The sequence below is a fragment of the Lepidochelys kempii genome, chromosome 5 (genome assembly GCF_965140285.1).
Source record: "Lepidochelys kempii isolate rLepKem1 chromosome 5, rLepKem1.hap1, whole genome shotgun sequence".
In the NCBI taxonomy this organism is placed as follows: domain Eukaryota; kingdom Metazoa; phylum Chordata; order Testudines; family Cheloniidae; genus Lepidochelys; species Lepidochelys kempii.
Genome location: NC_136384.1, coordinates 53,354,268 through 53,375,548, shown reverse-complemented (window position 1 = coordinate 53,375,548; position 21,281 = coordinate 53,354,268). Strand labels below are relative to the sequence as shown.

Here is a 21,281-nt window from a genome sequence, read left to right as displayed (position 1 = left end):
AAAAATCTGAGCACCCACCAACTCCAGCTGACTTCAGTGGTGCTCAATTCTTGAAAATCAATTCTCTTATTTAGGTGCCTAAATATGGATGTAGGGGAGGAGGTTTTCAAAGGCACAAATGAACGTAAGTCAGTCATAGAAGCATAGAATATCAGGGTTGGAAGGGACCTCAGGAGGTCATCTAGTCCAACCCCCTGCTCAAAGCAGGACCAATCCCCAACTAAATCATCCAAGCCAGGGCTTTGTCAAGCCTGATCTTAAGAAACTCTAAAGGAAGGAGATCCCACCATCTCCCTAGGTAACCCATTCCAGTGCTTCACCACCCTCCTAGTGAAAAAGTTTTTCCTAACATCCAACCTCAATCAATGGGAGTTAGGTCCCCAATAGCCATTTGTGCCTTTAAAATTTCCCCCCCATTTTTAAAGCTTTATAGTTGTGAATAATTACATATACACATTTTCACAGAGGTTCACTGATGACCCTCAACTGCTACAGTTAAAACGTTCGATCAGCTCTAACCAGGATGAAATACTTGTTAAAATACAGATGGTAATTTCTGTGTACCTAATGTACTATTTCTCTGCTTCTGCCTAGGCTCACATGTGGTATCTAGGCATTGCCTCTGGCACACTATTTCATTCAAAAAGCTGTGATAAGTTCCTCCTCCTATTAACTGGGCAGTTTTGCAGCACATTACCTCCTGTCAGTTAAGCAGGTGAATGGCCTCCGTGCTAACCTATTGAATTCATTGAGGTCCTGCTCGAACTCTTATTAATGACAATGGGAAGGCTCCTATTGATTTCAATGGGAGCGGTCTCAGGCTCTTCAGGAGCATAAAGCCAAAGAGAGGGAATTTTTGAGCTCAGTATTTTTTCATAGCAGCACAAAGTATTTATTTCTCCTCAGCCCCCCTCCCCCCTGAAGCACCTATCATAGTAGTGTCTAAGGTGCTGATCTTGTAAATTAAAGCAGTGGTTGTGACCTTCATCACTGCACAGAGTCCCATTCAAGCCATTGAAGTCAAGGGAACTTCACATGGGTATCTGAGTCTTCACCAGTGAACCAGCTCACAGAATCATGTCTTATACACTGTTCCTGAATAAAGCCAGCTGGCTGTTTATTTTTTTAATAATACTTTGTGCCAATTTACACCAGCAGAGAATTTGGCCCATGTTTTAATAGCATAAGAACTTCTTGGCTAGAAGCTTCATTTTTTTCAAAATGGCAAATGTTTCCTATTGAACCTGAGGCTTGTAAGAATAGTATGCTCCAGGGATTCTGTGAAGTTTTGCTGAGAAATTACACAAAAGAGCTAATGTTTTCATTTTATATTGTGGCTAGACTCTGGCAATCTCTCAGTGAGCCAGGGGTATTTCAAGGCTTTTTGTTTTCCTCTTGCTATCATTCTATTTGAAGGGACTTTATAGGTATTGAACATCAAATTAGATTGCCACCACAGTTATTCTGATTGGGTTAAACCTGCTTCTTTTATGAAATACATCTTCATGAAAGCCCTAATGGGCCATATGACAGCAGAGCCTGAGATTATTAAATATATTTCCTCTTGTTCTTTTGTATTAGAGAACAAAAATGCCTTTATTATTTCCAATGAAAATTTTTTCAGGTTACTTAAAGTCAGAAAATTCTGATGAAACTCTGCCTAAATAGGAAGAGGAGGCTTTAGTTTAGAGATTTCTTTTTCAAAAAGCATAAATATTCTTTGAGAACTGTGAGCTTTCTGGACACAATCCTACTTTCCTTAGCTCAAAAATCTCCCACTGAAATCAATTCCTAAGAAGTGTAAGATCAGAATCTGGTGACGGTTTAACCACATGGATCAAATTCCACTCATTTACTCTGGTCCAGTATGGTTAAGTTAGTGCCTGTTGAAGCCACTGAAGTTAACAGGGTTGCATCCTGATAAAACAGGAGAATTAGGTCCCCAATATTTATATTTTTGTGTACACTCTATTTTTAATAAAACAAGCGCCAATATTTAAAATTGGTATCTATTCTAGAGCTTTTGATAAACACTGACATTTTAGATATCTTCTGCTAATTAAACTAAAGGAATTTTCATAATTTATTTTATTAAAAATGCGTTAAGCCATTTTCCAGTTTTTCCTTACTTGGACTTCACCATACATGAAAAAACAAAAAATGCAGCATCTATGAAGAAAATGGAATTCAACTCCTATTTAATTGCATGGGAATCAGGGCAAATAGCATCTACCAGAAGAGATGAAAGCAGAAATATGTTGCTGAACTAATCTGTTTACAGGAAGACAAAGTATACTGATGCAGTATGATTTTTTTTAAAACGAAACAAGCCCTGAGCAAAGCATTCTGGGAACTGCACTGATAACAGAAGTTGTGCATGTAGTGTGATGTATGTGCAAACACATTTGCAAGTGCAAGATAAGTGCCCACATTTGAACAATTTTCACTATCTATATGACTCTGGAAGTCAACACACTAGTTCTACACATGAAAGTAAAATATTTATTTCAAATATGATCGAGAGCTGTGTCTGTCCATTAAATTACAGCAACTATCTATTTGCTATGGATTTTTGTCCCTGAGGTAATTTGAGCCCTTATTTATTGGCCCATCTTTTTTAACCATCCAGGTTCTCTGTCTCCCTATCCATTTTTTTCCTTCTTTTAGGCTGGCATTTGTATGTAATTTAGGTTGGCATTCATATGTAATTTTTCACCTCTAGATGAGAATGGGGAGTGATATAAAACACACCCCAGAATACTTTTAAATCCTACTCACTGTTTCATCTGTACTCATTGACGTGAGCACATCACTTACACAATAATTTTGCAGCCTAGGAACCAAAAATCCATCATTTGAAATCTCAAATGGTTTTCCATTTGATATTTTAGTAAAATATACAGATCTATCAGACTCATCTGGAATCTATAGGACGTATAAGAGAACCAATTCTGCTTTCATTATTTTCCGAATGCAAAGAAAGAGCTATAGGTTGCAAACAGCCAACCTTCTGTGATGATTAATAGCTCCAGGGACCAGATGTCATGCATACAATATTTATACATTGTCCTTTAGTTTTCAGAGGCAGGTATATAAAATACCTAAAACAATGTAGCAATTGTCAGACTGGCCTTTGGAGATTTATGTGAAAGAAGACTCTATTGATGGGAATGGTAGTATAAATAAAAAACACATGATAGTTTTCATTGATCTAACCCACTGAAAATGTATAACCCATCAGGGTGTTTGAGAACATTTAGATGCCTTGTTTCAACAGCGATCCATGTCTGTCAGCAATTTGAATTTTAAATTCATACACTTGCTTCAGGAAATAGCAGTGGGAGTACTTAGCAGGCTGGAATATGAGGATGAAAAGATATGAAACCCTTATAAAAATCCCCTCACCAAAGACTGTCTATTACAGTGTATGTACTCTGAATTAATGGACATATCATTGATTATATGCTGAAGAGAAAATGCACAAATATTCCTGTCATGAGGTTTTATCTCCTCAGGTTTAGAAATACATTAAACTATACTCAAGATGGAAAACATTTGTTAGAATTGTTTTCAATCACCTGCTTTATTTTCCATTTTACATAGTATTTTATTGTGGTTTTAAGAATTCAATTCAGACATTCTTTATTTAAGGATAAAACTTCAGATCTCCTTGTCAAAAGCCATAATAATTTTGTTGTGGCCAGTTCCTACCCAATTATCTCCAGTGATTCACAGAATTAATAAATCATTTTTGAGGTGTACAGAACAAAGTTTTTTCTGGACTAGGTGCAAGGCTGCATTAATCAAAATATGAAACAACTCAGGGGGGAGGTACAAAGCGTACTATAGGGAAATAAACACTGTTGGCTACAGTGATACTGCATTGTCCCAGTGAGAGCTCCAGGAGGCATTGTGTCTCTTGGATGCACAATGGCTCCTGGAGCTTATTGGTACACAGTAGCAGTGTGCTCATTGCACAACCGCTTATGATGGAGCGGCATGCACTCCCCTCCACAGCAGCTCTGCTTATTGGTCTATGTGTGGTGGCGGACCATTCCATTTTGGTATGACTAACAGACTGGTTCAGTACAGGAACTACAGTTATATCTGTCTTCTGCTTCTGCAGGGGAACTGGGAAAGAAAGGGGGAGGAGGAAGGAAGTCCAAAGACAGAGAAAGAGATCTTATGCACCCAGCCCCCCCATGTACTCTCTAGGACCAGGCAGCTACACATCACACATATTGTATATTAAATGAAATACAGGGAATACATGATGTATTAAGCACTGCACTAACTGGATAGGTTTACAACCTGTAATTCATAATCTACCTAGGAAAGTATCTTCGTATTTATAAGATATAACAGGTGTCTTCTTTCCAATATATTTTGTGGGATCTCTTTCTCTTCATTTTCAGTTGCCTGATATTAGAGATCTCTCTTGCTTTAATTAATAACATGTTTTCACTACAACATGGAATTCACCTCTCCAGAAAATGAGAACTTGTTTAACAAGTACGACCAATTCTGTAGCCACATTATGTGGGAACTCCCATTTAAATTTCAGATACAGTTAAGTCTTCTGTACCCAGTTAAGTCTTCTGTCCACTAGAGAATGCTGCTTTAGGTTAAAACTGCAACAACATACATTTAGCTAAATTGTAGGTACTCGGACAGGCAGGCATTGGCCTGCCCAAAACTAAGGGCCCACCCCCTCAACCAAGGGGGATGAAAATCTGGATAGAAGTCTCAATCAAACTTTTATAATAAAACTTTAACTTGCCAGTTATGTCTTAAAGTTCCCCCGTCATTTCCTGTCTCTCTGTGCAGATTCCCTCTCTGACTTACTAAAATGAATTTAGTGTGGTGTACAAAGGGTGGGCTTTGCAAGACGACTTTTATTTTCTCTTCTAAATAGGATATCAATTTTCAACTATGCCTGAAGGTTTATGAGAAGGATAGTGAAGAAAGAATTTTAATATCAGATGTTAGAACTTAAAATAAAGGCCTTGATTGTGATTTCACATCAGTTTTATTCAGGTGTAATTCCACTTACAGCAGTGTAAGTGAGAAGAAAATCAGGCTTTAGATTGTAATTAAAGGATAGTGTCGTCATTTTTTTGCTACTCATCTTGAACATTTATACCTTTTCTTTCTGAAGTGATTCATCAAAATGCAATGTCAGGTTGTCATGGTGATTCAACATACTACATTGGTAATATGTCAGTTCTAGCTCAGAGATGCAGTGTTTAAGTCGAAAAGCTAACCCAAACCACTAATAGCATAGTTATGAGGTAGGCCAAGAAAAATCTGTAGACGTGGATTTTCTGATGTTCCTTCTTTTATTTCAGAGCATTTGCTAGTAAACTTTGCCCTTTCTTCTTGCATCCCTCATTTCTGTTTAAACACATTTCTTAATATAGCAAAATAGCATGTTATCAAATGCACTAGGCACTGATACCTGACTTCCTCTTCCCCCCCTCTGCTTTCTGCATATTCAATAATCTATGGAGTCACGTTTTTCTCTTGCACACAATAAAGACTGTGTAAAGCATACAGTGTGCTTTTGTAAGATTATACAGTGGAAGAATAAGATCTGAAGATGTCAGATGATGGTGAATCAATTTATAAACAGGTGCACTTTTACGTAGATAATTATGTCAACCTATTCAATCTGACATGAATTCAAAAGTCAAACTACATTCATTTTGCTCAGCCCCACAACTGGAAAGTCCACAAGGTAAGTAGCACTTGTCAGCATGACTCAATGCAGCAATATATTTAAAAACTGAGAACCTAATTACATTTGGTATAGCTGATCCTCCTGGTTGGTGCCCCCGTATCAAAGATGGGACAGCAATTGCGGCATTGCCAATATGGGAGTCCTACCTAAGACTCAGTTTTCTGGATAAATTGAATATGGTTTTAACAATTATAAGAACCATCGGAATGTTTTAAAATTAAATATTACATAATACAATTTTTCTTCTGACTAATATTGGGTTTAAATAAAGAAGTTAGGAAACTGGATTAGACTCAGACAGACTAAGCCCTAACTCACAGCCATGAGAAAAGGTTTGCCTTCAGTCCTAAGTCCAGATGAAATCAAGCAAAATTCAGGGTTATATTTTATCGTCTACAAATGTTAACAGACTGCCCCTGATGTACCCATGTGCCTCAATCAGCACTTCAAACCCCTCAGAGATTCCTTCTAGTGTAGGAAATACTGCCATTAAGTTGATAAGCTGTGAAGCCTAAACATTTCAGGGGAGAATTTTGGTATTTGGCCCTGGGTTCTGACATGAAGGGGAAAAAAAAGATGATTTTGAAAATGCTTTAAAGTGTAATTTAAGAACCAAATGATCCTCACAAGAGTTTTGGGGGGACATCCTCAGAATACCTTTGAGATGGATGGGGATTCACAAGCACTTTTCTTCCTTTTATGAAAGCATATTTTTTGAACCTAGTGATTGTAATAAAACATATTTAATATCTTCCTGTGTAAACATGTATCTTTGTCTCGGTAAGTACTCCAAAGCCCTGTCTTTGGATCAGTTATTTTTTTTAAAAAATCACAAATTGCTTTAGTTCTTTCTTCAGACAGCTTGGTTTTTTCAACAATCCTGTAAGACATTATTTTCCCAGGAAATTTCTGGAGAAACACAAGCTTGGGAATGTCAATTGTTTTATATAAACAAAAGTTCCTTTATCCTAATGCAGAACTCTCCTTTTCACATCTGTATAAATGGCATAGAAAGTATGGAGGAAATATATTTATGCTCTTAAACAATTGTATTTTTTTTTAAAGTAAAACAACTCACATTCAATTAGAGGAATCACCCATTTCTACTCTGGCAGAATTGAATCAGTCTTAGGAAACAAGAGTAGTGATGTTCACATGTATGTTTTTGTGCTTTTAGTAAGTTTATTATTATTATGGCTCTAAAGGTATTGGGTGAAATCCTGGCCCCAATGAAGTCAATGGCAAAACTCTCATTGGGTTTGAGTTTTTCCAGTAGGCAGTGTCATCTGAACCTGTGCATTTACTTTGAATAAGAGCCTCTTTAGGCTCCACGCAGCTTTTCTTTTTATGTCATAGCTATGACTTATTTTCTTTCCTTCCCTTTGAAAACTTACATTGAAAAAATATATGTTTTGCTTTAAGTTTGTCTTTAAAGGTTTTAGCACTTTCATTTCACTTAGGACTCCAGATCAACCTGAGTTTGTAAAAAATTCTAAGCAACTAATACTTGTACTTCATTCCAATTTTATTGTATTTATTTTTGCTTTCCTATTTACTGATTGTATGTGTGTGTCTAAATGATGTGATGTAGGCATGAATATTTTTGTGAATGTGTTTGATTGTTGAACTAAATAAAGAAGGATTTATTTGTTGTTAAATAATCAAGAGAATTCTCTAGCAATATTCCATGTAAACAAGACCTATGTATGTTTAAATCTGTTCTGTTGCAGGTTTTAATAAACCATTGTTTACCCTCAAGGAAGGGAGGTTAAAGTTATTAACATCATTGCACTAAGTTATGAGCATGAACATAATAGTGTAATTTCTCCATGTTTCTGGCATATTTTACATTTTTCTTTAGAAAGTTTGCAAAAAATGGTCTACATTCAATCCTACCGACAGTAGAACATAGCAGGAAAGAAACTGAATACTATCAGCCTGAATCTTGACCCCAGTTGACAGAAACAGATGAGTCTTCCCAAAGGCCCATGAAAGTACATTTGTTCATATTGTATGGACTAGTCACGCTAGAAAAGTTTATGAATATTTATCCATATTAACCAGATCTGGAGATTTTCTGAGTATTATTGATGACAATGAAACTATAAGAGACTTAGAAATATTTGATTTATTGCATTCTGGCTCCATCTATAAGAGTAATAGAGAGGCAAAAACACAGTTCAGTGCCTCATACCAACCTTGCCACCATCTGCTATCTACCTGGCTAGATGCCATCTCTGTTCCTTTTCCATGCTGCCTTTTCTATGCAGAATGAATTCCCTGGACTGAAAGCCCCTCTTCGCTTCCCCTTCAAATCCCTTCAAAGGAACCACTTATTTTGTGAGGCTCACACACAAGGAAAAAAAGAAAAAGAACCAAGGATTTAAAAAAAAATAATAAAAAAAATCTACAGTCAGGTTTTCCTCGGATCTCCTGGAGGACCTGGTCATGGTATGTTTGTGTTCTAGACTGTAAGCTCTCTGGAACAGGAACTGCCTTAATATTTGTATCCCGTATGGTTTTAAGCACACCATTGGTGTTTAAGGAAAATTATAAGAAATAATGACATTAGTTTAATCAGTTCTTCAACCGCCTTACACATGTATGTCTACAAGCTGTTGGACTCCTAACAGAGTTTTATTTTGATACTCATAAGTAGTTCAGTGAAGAACTGCCATGAGGGAGAGGGGGGAATTTACAAGGGAAAGTGAAGCACTGTTGTCTTAGATACACGTCATTCCTTTAAAGTTATCTACAATTTGATCAAAGGTTACTCTTTGAAAAAAATGACACTGAAATGTAATACACTGAACATCTGAGAGCCATCACGTCATATTTAGCAAACATGACATGGAAAGCTTTCATATAAATAGTAATGAAATCCATAGTAATGCTATAACTGAATCTACTCTGTATTATACATTACATGTAGGGACTCACAAAACAGTGCTGGAAGCCATGAAAGAATCTATATCTAAAGATACATTGCACAATCCCGATTCTGTTGTCTTGTGCTGTGAATAGTCATTTTACAACAGTATAAAGAGGGTATGAAATGCTAGTAATTCAGAATGGCAGCATTTTACCCCCACTTTGCACAAATGTAAATGACAACATATGGTACAGGGCAACAGGGCTCTCCCTCGCCATTTTGGTGCCCGATGCAGCTCCACCAGCCTCCGCGGGGGGCAGAAGCAGGCTTTGGGAGCAGGGCGGAAACCGCCTCCCAGCACAAGCTGGTGGAACAGAGCGGGTTGGGGCCGGGACGCTGCACCTACCTCCGCTCAGCAAGGCAACGCCCATCATTTCATATGCTGTGTATTTATACCTCTCTACTGTATTTTCCACTCCAAGCATCTGATGAAGTGGGTTTTAGCCCACGAAAGTTTATGCCCAAATAAATTTGTTAGTCTCTAAGGTGCCACAAGGATTCCTCGATGTTTTTACTGAAATGCAAGTGACCACTAACTGAGTCTCCTTTATCTCAAGCATTTAAATGACTAACCCTCTTGTAATGTGCTGTATGTCTAGATATCACATCTTTAGATGACTGATATTTTCTGTTACTAGCCAGAATTTTTTCCATGTGAAATATATTAGATTTGATACACTGGGTGCCAGTAAAAGCTAGACATTTCCCAGATGGAGTGATTAAAGCCTCATTCCTCAAGAACATAGTGCATCATTTTCCACCGTGAATCTAGTTAATTGTTAGGGAACTTAGAACATTTTTTGTATGGGTCTTTTTGATGGTTATTTAAAATGACAGAAAAAAATAATATATCAGTAGTGCAATATGACTGAAAAGGTAAATATTTTCGCGCAATGGCTCCAGCACAGCATCATAGGAGCTGACCAGAAGAAAGAGCCTAACAGGAGCATTTTCAACTCTCTGCAAGCGAACCATTAAAAATTTTTTTACAGTTCAAAGTATTTTTTTCATGTAACATTTTACATCCTATAAGATATTTGATCCAGAACACTCACTGAAATCTATATAAAGTTGATAATTTTTAGGTTAGAATGACAATAAAATTACGGGACTTCACTAAAGCATGGTGTTACTGGATTAAATTTTGCACATAGACTGATCAATCAAAACAGATTTTTTAAAGCTATTTGAAGCAGCTCCATCTCATTAATATATCAAAGCTTTAGTATCAAATTCCTGTATGCTGTCTATTTCAGTATCATGGCTCAGCCACTGGAGCATGGTAGTATAGGCTTTCTGTCAACCTACTCTAATCTCCTGCCAAAGCACATAATGAAAATCATAGGCACCTACATTGCCTGTTTCATCCTATTAGGAGCAATGTGAAAAGAATTCTGCTTGAGTAGCTGTTTTAGAAAATGTAGGTTTAATTAACGGCCATTGTAAAGAGAATTTTATAGAAACCTTTATAAAAATAGCACATATTTCCTGCTGTATACAAGCGTTAGGATGTACAGGAAAGGTTATTAATATGTCTTTCTTTGTTGTTTTTTAATGAGAATTCCTTCTCCCCACCCTTCCCCCCAAAATACTGAAAATATTGCAGTTTGTTCTCCATCCAGTAGCACAGATTAGTTCAACTGCAGAAGGTCTTTCTTCTTTCTTACTTTAATTTACTCTGAAGGGCAGTCCCTTTGCCTGCCACATAAAAATAAACCTACAGGGATCACAGCGTCCAGATGAAATCAACCCATATTGCTATGATTTAAACCACACAAGCCCACTGGTCATTGAACAGCTGGAATACAAATATAAATTGCATATTAATATACAAGTCCTGTTACAAAGGCAAGGAAATGAGACTAATTTGCCGAAGCAGCAGACAGGAGGAAATACTGTTTTAACTTTTTAAGGCTACCTATTACTACTATACTACAGCTACCAACCCCAGTGAAATCCACTATAAATTAACTTTTTGGGCATACAGCTTACCAGATCTATTATAATTGTTCTCGTGATGCACCATGCTATAGAACAGTCCATCAAAAAATGAGCACAATTTTGCCAATCTTACTCATATTGAGTAGTGAGTTACCAGGCAAATAGTCCCACTGAAATCATCTGGAGGGCCACAGAATTAGGCCTGATGTGCAGCAAAAAAACAGCACAGAGAGGCTTTGCTCAGGAATTAATGCAGTCTCAGAGGTGAGGGACATGATGCACATTCTCCCCTGAGCTTTGTCCCCAGCCCTACAACTTCCCTTGCTTGTGGACCCCAGAGAATGGGGGAAACAGAAAAGAAATGGTGCTGCAGAATTGTCTAACACCCTTACGCCTTCTGTGCAGAAGATCCTGGCCATGTAGCTCACCTCCACCCATGGATCCCATGGTGAGAATCCCCTCTAATTATCTACCTTCGGATAAGGCGATGAGGCACTCTGTCAATGACAAGGTGAGAGACTACTGCTGAGTGGAAAGCCAGGGTGCCACAACTTGCCAAGTCCTCAGAGTTATCAGAGTTAGTTATGTCTGCCCGATTTATTGCAGCTATGTGCAGGACCATTTTAGATTTTGTGCAGCTATGGGGGTTGGGATGGCACCAGACAGCTAAAGCATGATATGCTAATTTTTCTTTTGACCATGCTTCTTCTTAGTTCACCTACAAGTCAAACAACAGGTGGATGAGTACACCTGCCATTTTTCATAACCTTGCATTAAACTAGAAAGACATACACAGGTGAGGTTCGGAAGATGCATGTGTCATAAATATAAAGGGAAGGGTAAACACCTTTAAATCCCTCCTGGCCAGAGGAAAAACCTTTTTACCTGTAAAGGGTTAAGAAGCTAGGATAGCCTCATTGGCACCTGTCCAAAATGACCAATGAGGAGACAAGGTACTTTCAAAGCTGGGGAGAAATAAAGGTTCTCTTGGTCTGTGTGTTGCCTTTGCTGGGACCAGAGCAGGTCAGAACTCCTGTAAAGGGTTAATAAGCAATCTAGGTAGATATGCATTAGATTCTGTTTTGTTTAAATGGCCGATAAAATAGGTTGTGCTGAATGGAATGTATATTCCTGTTTTTGTGTCTTTTTGCAACTTAAAGTTTTGCCTAGAGGGATTCTCTATGTTTTGAATCTGATTAGCCTGTAAGGTATTTACCATCCTGATTTTACAGAGGTGATTCTTTTACTTTTTCTTCAATTAAAATTCTTCTTTTAAGAACCTGATTGCTTTTTCATTGTTCTTAAGATCCAAGAACCCAAAGTTTGGGTCTGTGTTTACCTATGCAAATTGGTGAAGATTTTTATCCAGTCTTCCCCAGGAAAGGGGGTGTAGGATTTGGCAGGATTTGGGGGGAGAAGGGGAGACGTTTCCAAGTGGGCTCTTTCCCCGTTATATATTTGTTAGACTCTTGGTGGTGGCAGCAATAAAGTCCAGGGGCAAAAGGTAAAATAGTTTGTACCTTGGGGAAGTTTTAACCTAAGCTGGTAAAAATAAGCTTAGGGGGTTTTTCATGCAGGTCCCCACATCTGTACCCTAGAGTTCAGAGTGGGGAAGGAACCTTGACAGCATGCCATTTAACCAGACTCCCATTGGGTCACGAAAGATTAGGATATAACTTGGAATGTTTGCATGTTTAGAATTTGGCTTTCAAAACAGCGTTCACACTCTGCAATTAGAAATGTATTGTTTCTGGCAAAAGTCTTTGGATAGTTGGTATTTTTTTCACTTCAGCTAAAAATTAAAATCAGCTTAAATTCACCTTAAAATTAGCAGGAATCATTTTATTAAGTGATTAACAGAAATGGGTGAAATCCAGAAGGTTCAGGGCTCACTTCAACTTTTGTACAAACATTTGGGCTGGTTCTTATGTTATATGAATCTACTTGTCCACCTCTAGTGATTTCCTAACCTGCTGATGTTCAAACCTACACGAGTATTTTTGACAGCTTTCTAAAAACTCCATTTTATGTGTTTAATTTGGTAGGAATCATTTTATCATTCTGTTTTACACATGTTACGGCGAACCCTTTGTGAGGTACCAGTAACTGTAGCACTTTGTCACACTATGCAGGACTGTACAAATTCTCTTTCCAATTACATTAAATAAATACATTTAAAGTATAGAAAACTAACATGTTAACATGTGCTTTCAAAAGAAAATAAGATCGATTTTTTTTTAAAAAAAGGGTGACTGTGGTATAAACTTTATACTGTCATTGGGTCATGATAGGTTATGGTATCATTTAAACTGGAATTTAATTTCATGTGGTTACACTTTTATTGGAAAGTATTACTTCATGTGTGAGACAGTAATACTGACGTCTGCATGCCCCTCTGAGAAAGCTGAATTCCAAGATAAACCTATGCTCTTGCTACCTGAGTCACTGGTGGTGGCAAACCACATTTTAAATAAACCTTGTGTTAGAACTTTAAAAATGTGAACCACAAGCTATAAATTAAATAAATGCAGAGACAGTCCCAAGAGGATTCCTGACACACCACAGGCTCTCAGTGTTTTAAAGGAGCAACGGATTATCAAAAGAAGGCTGTCTAGCTACTCACAACATTTTAATATAAAACTAAGCAACATTTTTTTTAACAGAAATGTAGAACTCAAAATGATACCTGCCTATCTAAGGTTTAAAACTCTTTTGAAAGGTACCAGAAGAAAAGATGGTGTGAAGGGGTAAGGCCCATTTTTAGTTACCATGCAACAAACTATATGCCTGATCTCGCAAACAATTACTTGCATGAGCAACTTTAATCAGGCAAGTACTCCCATTGAGTCAGAAATGGGCTCCATGTTTGGGGTTTTTTTGTCCAGAAATTCTTTGAAATTTTGCTTTTGGATCAGATTGTTGCAGTACAGATTGTACAAAATATCATACTCCCATTTTGATGCTTTCAAAAACACAGTTAACATTTTGTCAAGAAACAGGATTCTTTTTCCTGACTCTGACTCATTGTGTGACACAGAGTAAATTAGTCTCTGTGGGTTATATTCAGAAAGGAACTTAGGCATTGTGACACTGATTGTTGGAAGACCACACTTTAAGATGTCTAGAAAATAATGGGAATACACTGTGATTAACAAAGCCTGAGTTAGGTGTATAGGTTCGGAAGATAAGTGTGGTGATCAGTGGTTTCTTGTATATAGTTGTCGCTAGGGTTCCTTTGTTGATTCCGGCACAGAACTGTTCTAGAGAGATTTTGATGGATGGTTGGCGGTTCTTGAAGTTGTGGTGGAAATCTATGGTAATTGACAGCACTTACTGGAGGAATATCAGGACTCATAGAAACCATCCTCAAACTACTCACCACACAAAGGGCCAGCTTCCTCCAGGGCACAGCAGAATTCCTCCAGAAATTCTGCAACATTAACAACCTCCCTCACAACCCCATGCTTGCCACCATGGATGTCACCTCCCTATACATCAACCCCCCTCACGACAGCATCGCTGCCTGCCTCAAATATCTACAAGACAATGGACATTACTCAGATATCCATTCCAGACACATCACCAAACTCATCCATTTCATCCTTACCCATACCAATTTTACATTCAACAACAAACACTTTGTGCAAACCATGGGAACTGCCATAGATACCAGAATGGCTCTCCAATATGCCCACCTCTTCATGGGTCACAATGAGGAAGAACTTCTGGACAAAAACACCACAAAAGCAATGATATACCTAAGAGACATCAATGATGTTTTCATCCTCTGGATAGAGGACCTAAACTCCCTGACAGACTTCCACCAAAACATCAATAACCATCATCCATCCATCACTCTCTAGAACACTCTTGCACGAGCATCAACTTCCTGGATACCACAATCAGCTTCAACAATGCAACCCTATAGACAACTATGTACAAAAACCCGACGGATCAACACACTTACCTTCACAGTAACCACCCCAAACACACCAAGAAATCTGTTATCTACAGCCAGGTCCTCAGATACCACAGAATATGCTCTGAGGAGAATATCCAGGATATATACCTTAACACATTTAAAACCTCCTTCACCAAACAAGGACACTCCATCAGAGAAGTAGATCACAACATGGAACGGGCCACCCAAATATCCTGAGAGAACCTGCTTCAATACAGAAAAAAAAACCCTCTGATAGCACACTCCTAGTTGTCACCTACTACCTAACTCTGGAAGCCATACGAGGTATCAGCAAACAATTACAACCCAAACTCATGGGGTACACACACTGAAAGAAATCATTCCTCCTCTTCTGGCCTTCAAACAATTCCCCAACCTCATCATGCCCATCATCGGAAGCAAGCTCCCCCCAGACCAGGACACAACAACTCAAAATGGCACCAGACCCTGCCAGAACAACAGATGCAAAACCTGTAGACAAATCTTAACTGCTACAATGATCAATACCCTGCCCCCCAACACACCTTTCAACATCTAACATCCAATCCAAAGCCTGAGCAACTTAGCTTCACGGGGCCCCCTGGGGTGTGGGGCCCTGGGCAATTGCCCTGCTTGCCTCCCCTTAACACCAGCCCTGAGAATAGGAATAGACTTAGGCTGTGTCTACACTACCACTTTTGTCAGAATAACTTACGTTGCTATGGGGTGTGAAAAAAAATCATCCCCCCGATCAACATAAGTTACACTGACAGAAGTGACAGTGTGGACAGCGCTATGTTGGTGGGAGAGCTTCTCCTGCTGACATAGCTATCGCCACTCATTGGGGATGGTTTAATTATGTTGATGGGAGAGTTCTCTCCTGTTAGCATAGAGCGACTACATGAGAGATCTTACAGCAGCACAGTTGCATCGGTACAGCTGTGTCATTGTAAGCTCACTAGTGTAGACATGGCCTCAATGTGGAGAAAAACTTAATGGTTGCTGTAGCTTCACTGCCTCCCACAACGACAAGGCTCACAAGTGAAAAACAGGCTCAAGTATCACACTGAAATGTAAGTACAATATTTATATTCCAATCGATTTATTTTATAATTATATGGTAAAAATGACAAAGGAGGCAATTATTCAGTAATAGTGTGCTGTGACACTTTTATATTTATAGGTCTGATTTTGTAAGCAAGTAGTTTTTAAGTGAGATGACACTTGGGGAACACAAGATAAATCAGACTCCTGAAAGGGGTACAATAGTCTGGAAAGGTTGAGAATCACTGAGTTACAGAATCTAGCAAACCTAAAAATCTAATACTTAGCTGACCATCCATATATTTCTTTCCTTTTAAAGAACTATCTCAGCACATCATTATATTGGATATTTAAGTGAAATTTTTTTGTGCCATAAATTTCATCTCAGCTGTTGCAAATTCCATTTCCATATCCAACAGTATTTTCTTGTAGTTTAAGAATGTCCATATCACTTTTTCAGTTTTCCTTAACAGTGTCATTTTATTGACTGGCTATTCTGTACATTAACATATGGTAGACAGATGCTTTAAAGGTGATATTCGTTTTGTACTAATTTCCATATCGCTGACACCTTTTCTTCCTGTCCAGCTCCTTCTTTTCAGTCTCCTTGCTCAGGTTTAAAGGTATGTTTTCATTCCAGAAGTCTGGATTGTTACTATATGACCAGTCTCAAAAGCCAGAACCCTAACACAGTTGGTGGAACCAGGATGCTTTCATTTTGCATGTCCACACATTTGTGCTCATGAAAGGCTCTCCCACCTTTAACTTAATTTAAGATAATATAAAATTAAACAATTGACTAGCTGTAGGGCCAGTTCCTCTGGTGGTGTAAACTGGTTGGTGAACAGAGTTACACTGCTGGAGAAACTGGTCTATATTTAATAAAATTTCCAAATTTTCTTAGGGGCTCACATTAAGATCAAACATTCTTACCAAACTTTAAATTTTTTTTATTTTTAGAAATTTCCTTATATACTTATTATCGTGCAATCAAGTAACCAAACATTTCTTGATAATAAGAATTAGGATAAAGTCTCACTATATGATCATAAAGACTGTGACAAAAAATACTATGCTATAGTTCTAAAATTTTTTGAGATTTGGGTTATTTTATTGTGGAAAACATTTTTAAATTTCTGCATCCATTTAAACCAATATTGAAATATTATTTCATGACTTGCATTCTGAAGTCACTGTAATCAAAAGTTTTTTTATATGAATAAAGAAGAATAAGATCAACTCTTTTTTGGCTGTTTTTGTTTGCTTCTTATGTACACAAAGGAAGAAAAATAATGAATTGAGCAGAGGAGCTGGAATGAAAAAAACTGCTCTTTGATTAATGATAAACATGGAGTCACAAATAGCCTTTTATCTTTTCACTTAGTCACTCAACATGTGTTTTTTATTTTGATTTGGGATCTTTCCTGCACCAACTGTCCTATATTATAAAAATTAAGAGGCAATACAAAGCACTTGGTGTGGCATGTATCTACTCGTTAATCGGCTGAGGAACATGAAACATGCATTGATGTGATCATCAAAACTTGTAAATGGAAAAGAGCACTAAATAAACTTTAGTGTACTGGGGATATTAAGGGACTGGGATGGATGGGAAAACAAATTAAAACATTTACCCGTATAACAGCGTGCCAAAATCTTTTAGCTCTGTGAAGTTAGGAGTATGTCACTCATTTGAGGATGACATCACAGTCTCTATGCCAAACATTTGCTCTCCTAATGTTATGTTATCCTCCCAAAACCTGAACATCCTCCATGTTTATGATGGTGCGTCTCCAAAAGGTGATGGAATTTGGAATTCTGAGCAGTTATTTTTAAAAAGGGTTTTATTGAAGAAATAAAACATTCCCATGACAGAGTCTGAAATAAAGATTTGTTGCTAGTTTGGGTTCTATTTCTACAAGATGCCAAGTATCATCAGCTCAAAATGAAGCCTCAAAAAGTGCTTAGCACCATGCAGGGTCAAGCCTGTAGTGAGTATAAATTACAAATGGTGAAGAAGTTTAACAATAATAGATAATGGATCAAATATAATCAGTTATATTGGGAAGCTGGATAATTACATCAAATCTAGGTTTTCACATCTACATTTGGCACACAGAAGAAAAATAAAATTATTACCTGAGCAAGCTGACAGACCATTCAGTCAGCAACCTTATGAAGACTCAAAATGAAGTTCAAAGAAACCAGAACTCATCAGCAGTGACAGCAAGGAAAAGCTTCTCAATAGAATGGAAATTATATTATTACAGTTTTGTTCTTGTACCTCATCAGATATAAAGGTAATATAGAAACATAGTAACTGGGCTACATGATTGAAAACAACAACTCATTTTCAGTTAAGTTAGGGATTCAAATACATAATCTAGCAACAAGGGAGATCATGTGGATTTGCGATACTCACTTTGGGTTCAAAAATAAGCATGTGGAAATGTCATCATCAGGTATACCTATCACACTACTGGCAGACATGCCACATATCAAAATATCCTGCAATCTCTACTGCAAAACAGTTGTACTATAGATGTGCAGATACTATGTGTCCTGTTTCAGAGTAACAGCCGTGTTAGTCTGTATTCACAAAAAGAAAAGGAGTACTTGTGGCACCTTAGAGACTAACCAATTTATTTGAGCATAAGCTTTCATGAGCTACAGCTCACTTCATCGGATACATACTGTAGTATGTATCCGATGAAGTGAGTATGTATCCGATGAAGTGAGCTGTAGCTCACGAAAGCTTATGCTCAAATAAATTGGTTAGTGTCTAAGGTGCCACAAGTACTCCTTTTCTTTATGTGTCCTGTATTGCTGAGCTACATTCAACTGGAATTGTAAAAGATAATAAAGGATTGACAGGCAGATGTTGGTAAGGAATGAATTGGAACATTTCTTGTCAGGTGATAGCCAAGAAAACTACTCACACAGGTTCATGAAAATCAAAGACCAGATGTCTATCATAACTTGCTCTACAAACACAGTAAGCACAGTATGTAACGTCCAAAATCTTTCCCTGTCTGATATTTGTATTTATTAGCTAAAGAATTAAGAATAAATAACATTACAATCATCTCAAACCTTCTCCCCAGGCTTGGCTTTTCTCTTCAGGACTGCTCAGCCCAAACCCTAGATACTCTCTTCCCCAGAGCACTACTCTTCTCCCATTCTTTATATCCAATCACCTACCTCAGGGAGTCCACTTCAACTTTTCCCAGTAGAATCAACACTTGCCAACCGGGAAGGGTGTTTCAGGCAAACACAGCCAGCCTGTTACAATGTCACACTGACTGTGGCTACCACAACTACATACAACTGGCCACCAAAATTATCAACCTATGTGCTCAGAACTTCAGAAGAACAGAACAGTAGACTTTGGCTTTGGTGAATATGGCTGCTAAAAATAGTATCTTTTTCCCTAATAAAATAGGATTCTAAATTTAAACAAGCTTGTTGGCATCAAGCCATAGCTCTCTACATCAAGATAGGATATTTGTTGAGTGATTTAAAATAGCAAATCCTCTTTAATAACAGGAAATGTTTTTGTAATGTATTTGTTTCCATATCTGTTTAGACAGTTTATTATTTATTAAATATCACACATGAAAGGAGAAATTAATATTTTCAAAACTAATTTAGCACAGATCTCAAAAGAAGACCAGTTTTTGAAGCAAACAATTCCAAACACTTTCAAAAGCCCTTCCATAAGTCCCATATATAATTTCACCCCCCTTGGATCATGTGAAAATATTTCCACAAGTCAGTATCAATATTTAAGGAAACAAAAAAACTTTGCTAACTGTTTATATTACAAAATTTGAAATATTATCTTAAAGCATGAATTATTTTTGCAGTGATCATCACTTTGTCAAAGAAAGATCAGTATGAGTTGCAAACCATGCTTGGCCTATTAAAAATTCTATTAATTTTAATTTTTCTTTGTTTCAGAATCACCACTAGTTATCTCAATTTCTTTCTACCAGTTCAGAAGAGTTCTGAGCCCTGCTGTTATGCCTATTTGTCATATGATGTTACCATCAAGGAGAGAGAGCTGAAAGTGAGAAGAAGCCTCCGTGATGACTCCTGCAGAAATCTGCCAGTTGCACTGGTAAAAAAAGGTGTTAGGGGATGCCCACATGCCTCCCAAAGACATTTTCCAGCTAGGAGTCTAGGAATAAGAGATGGGAAATAGAGAGAAACCAGGAAGTGAAGACACATGAGAATAAACAATGGTTTTTTTAAAAAAATGTTAGAAAAGTTTTGGATCATTTGAAAAAGAAAAGTTTTTGTTACTGCTGGTTCTGATCTGATCTAGTGCATCTATCCCTCTTAAACATGTGATACTATAAATACAGTACTAATGCTACTCTTTCCTGTGGTGTCAATTAGTCTGTGTCCCTCACCTTAATTTAATCCTTATTGCTAATGCACTCTTTTTTACTTTCATGGAAATATGGTAATTCATAGATTAAATTTTAGGCTTATTTTGTTTGCTTGACCAAGTGAATGCCTTTCTTTCAATGGCTTCCTGCAAGTTTGACTCTGAAGATTCATCAAACTTAGTAAGTCCTTGGGGCTGATTCTTCACTACCTTGCTCCTTGTGTAGTCATTTACGACCAGTGCAAAATGGGTATAAAAGGCTTCCAAATCAGAATGCCAGCAATTTTACACGCATTTTGCACAGGTGTAAATGACTGCACAAAGTACAAGATGATAGAAATTAGGCATTTGCGATCTTACAGTGCTTGCAATGAATGCAATTAAAAAAGGGAACCTCTATCACTCAGAGAGAGACAGACAGACAGACACAATGTTATATCATTACTTGAATGAACTTTCAAAACTCCCTTACTTTTCCTTTGCCAGTAGCTGGGTCTCATATGTAGCCACCTTAGGTTCCACTCCAGCAGGTTTTTGTATCCTTTGTCTCCGTTTTCTACTTGGTGCAATATCAATGACATCTGGACTATTGAGAAGGGAATCCCTCCTTGGTGGAGCTGCCGAAATGAAAGCAAAAAGACCAAAGCTTGACAAGATGCCCAAAAAGACAACATTTTAAAATAATTTCCCAGTTCTACATCTTTTCTGTGAATACCTCTTTGCTGGTAGCATGTGCTTAGATACCATGTTAATGGGAGCCATGTAATAACCTAGATAGACAGATATACAGACGTCAGAGTTACCTACAAAGATGATAGCAAAGGACTCGGAGTCAGGACTTATGCATTCTAATTCTGACTCTGCCACTTACTTGCTGTGTGGCTTTAGGCAAGATATTTAACTTCTCTGTGTCTCAGCATCCCCCTCTGTAAAATGGGATAACAATAGACATCTAGCTCCCAAGGGGGTTCTAAAGATTAATTAGCTACTAGGGTCAACCTCTGAGAGGAGCTCCTTTGCTGACCATGGTCAAGAAAAAAGAAAAGGAGTACTTGTGGCACCTTAGAGACTAACCAATTTATTTGAGCATGAGCTTTCGTGAGCTACAGCTCACTTCATCGGATGCATACCGTGGAAACTGCAGCAGACTTTATATACACACAGAGAATATGAAACAATACCTCCTCCCACCCCACTGTCCTGCTGGTAATAGCTTATCTAAAGTGATCATCAGGTTGGGCCATTTCCAGCAAAAATCCAGGTTTTCTCACCCTCCACCCCCCCACACAAA

The 21,281-nt window shown here is 37.7% G+C and overlaps 1 protein-coding gene across 9 annotated transcripts in view; it reads right to left on the bottom strand.

Moving 5' to 3' along the window:
• Window positions 1-21,281, bottom strand: part of XRCC4 (X-ray repair cross complementing 4) — a 297,844-nt gene that overhangs the window by 62,527 nt on the left and 214,036 nt on the right. For 8 of the 9 annotated variants that reach the window (XM_073344413.2, XM_073344408.2, XM_073344405.1 and 5 more), the window contains one exon: window positions 20,463-20,607. In XM_073344413.2, the coding sequence (XP_073200514.1) occupies window positions 20,463-20,607 (145 nt within the window). Of the gene's footprint in view, window positions 1-17,736; window positions 17,835-20,462; window positions 20,608-21,281 lie in introns of all 9 variants that reach the window. The other variant, XM_073344410.2, reaches the window with a different exon arrangement.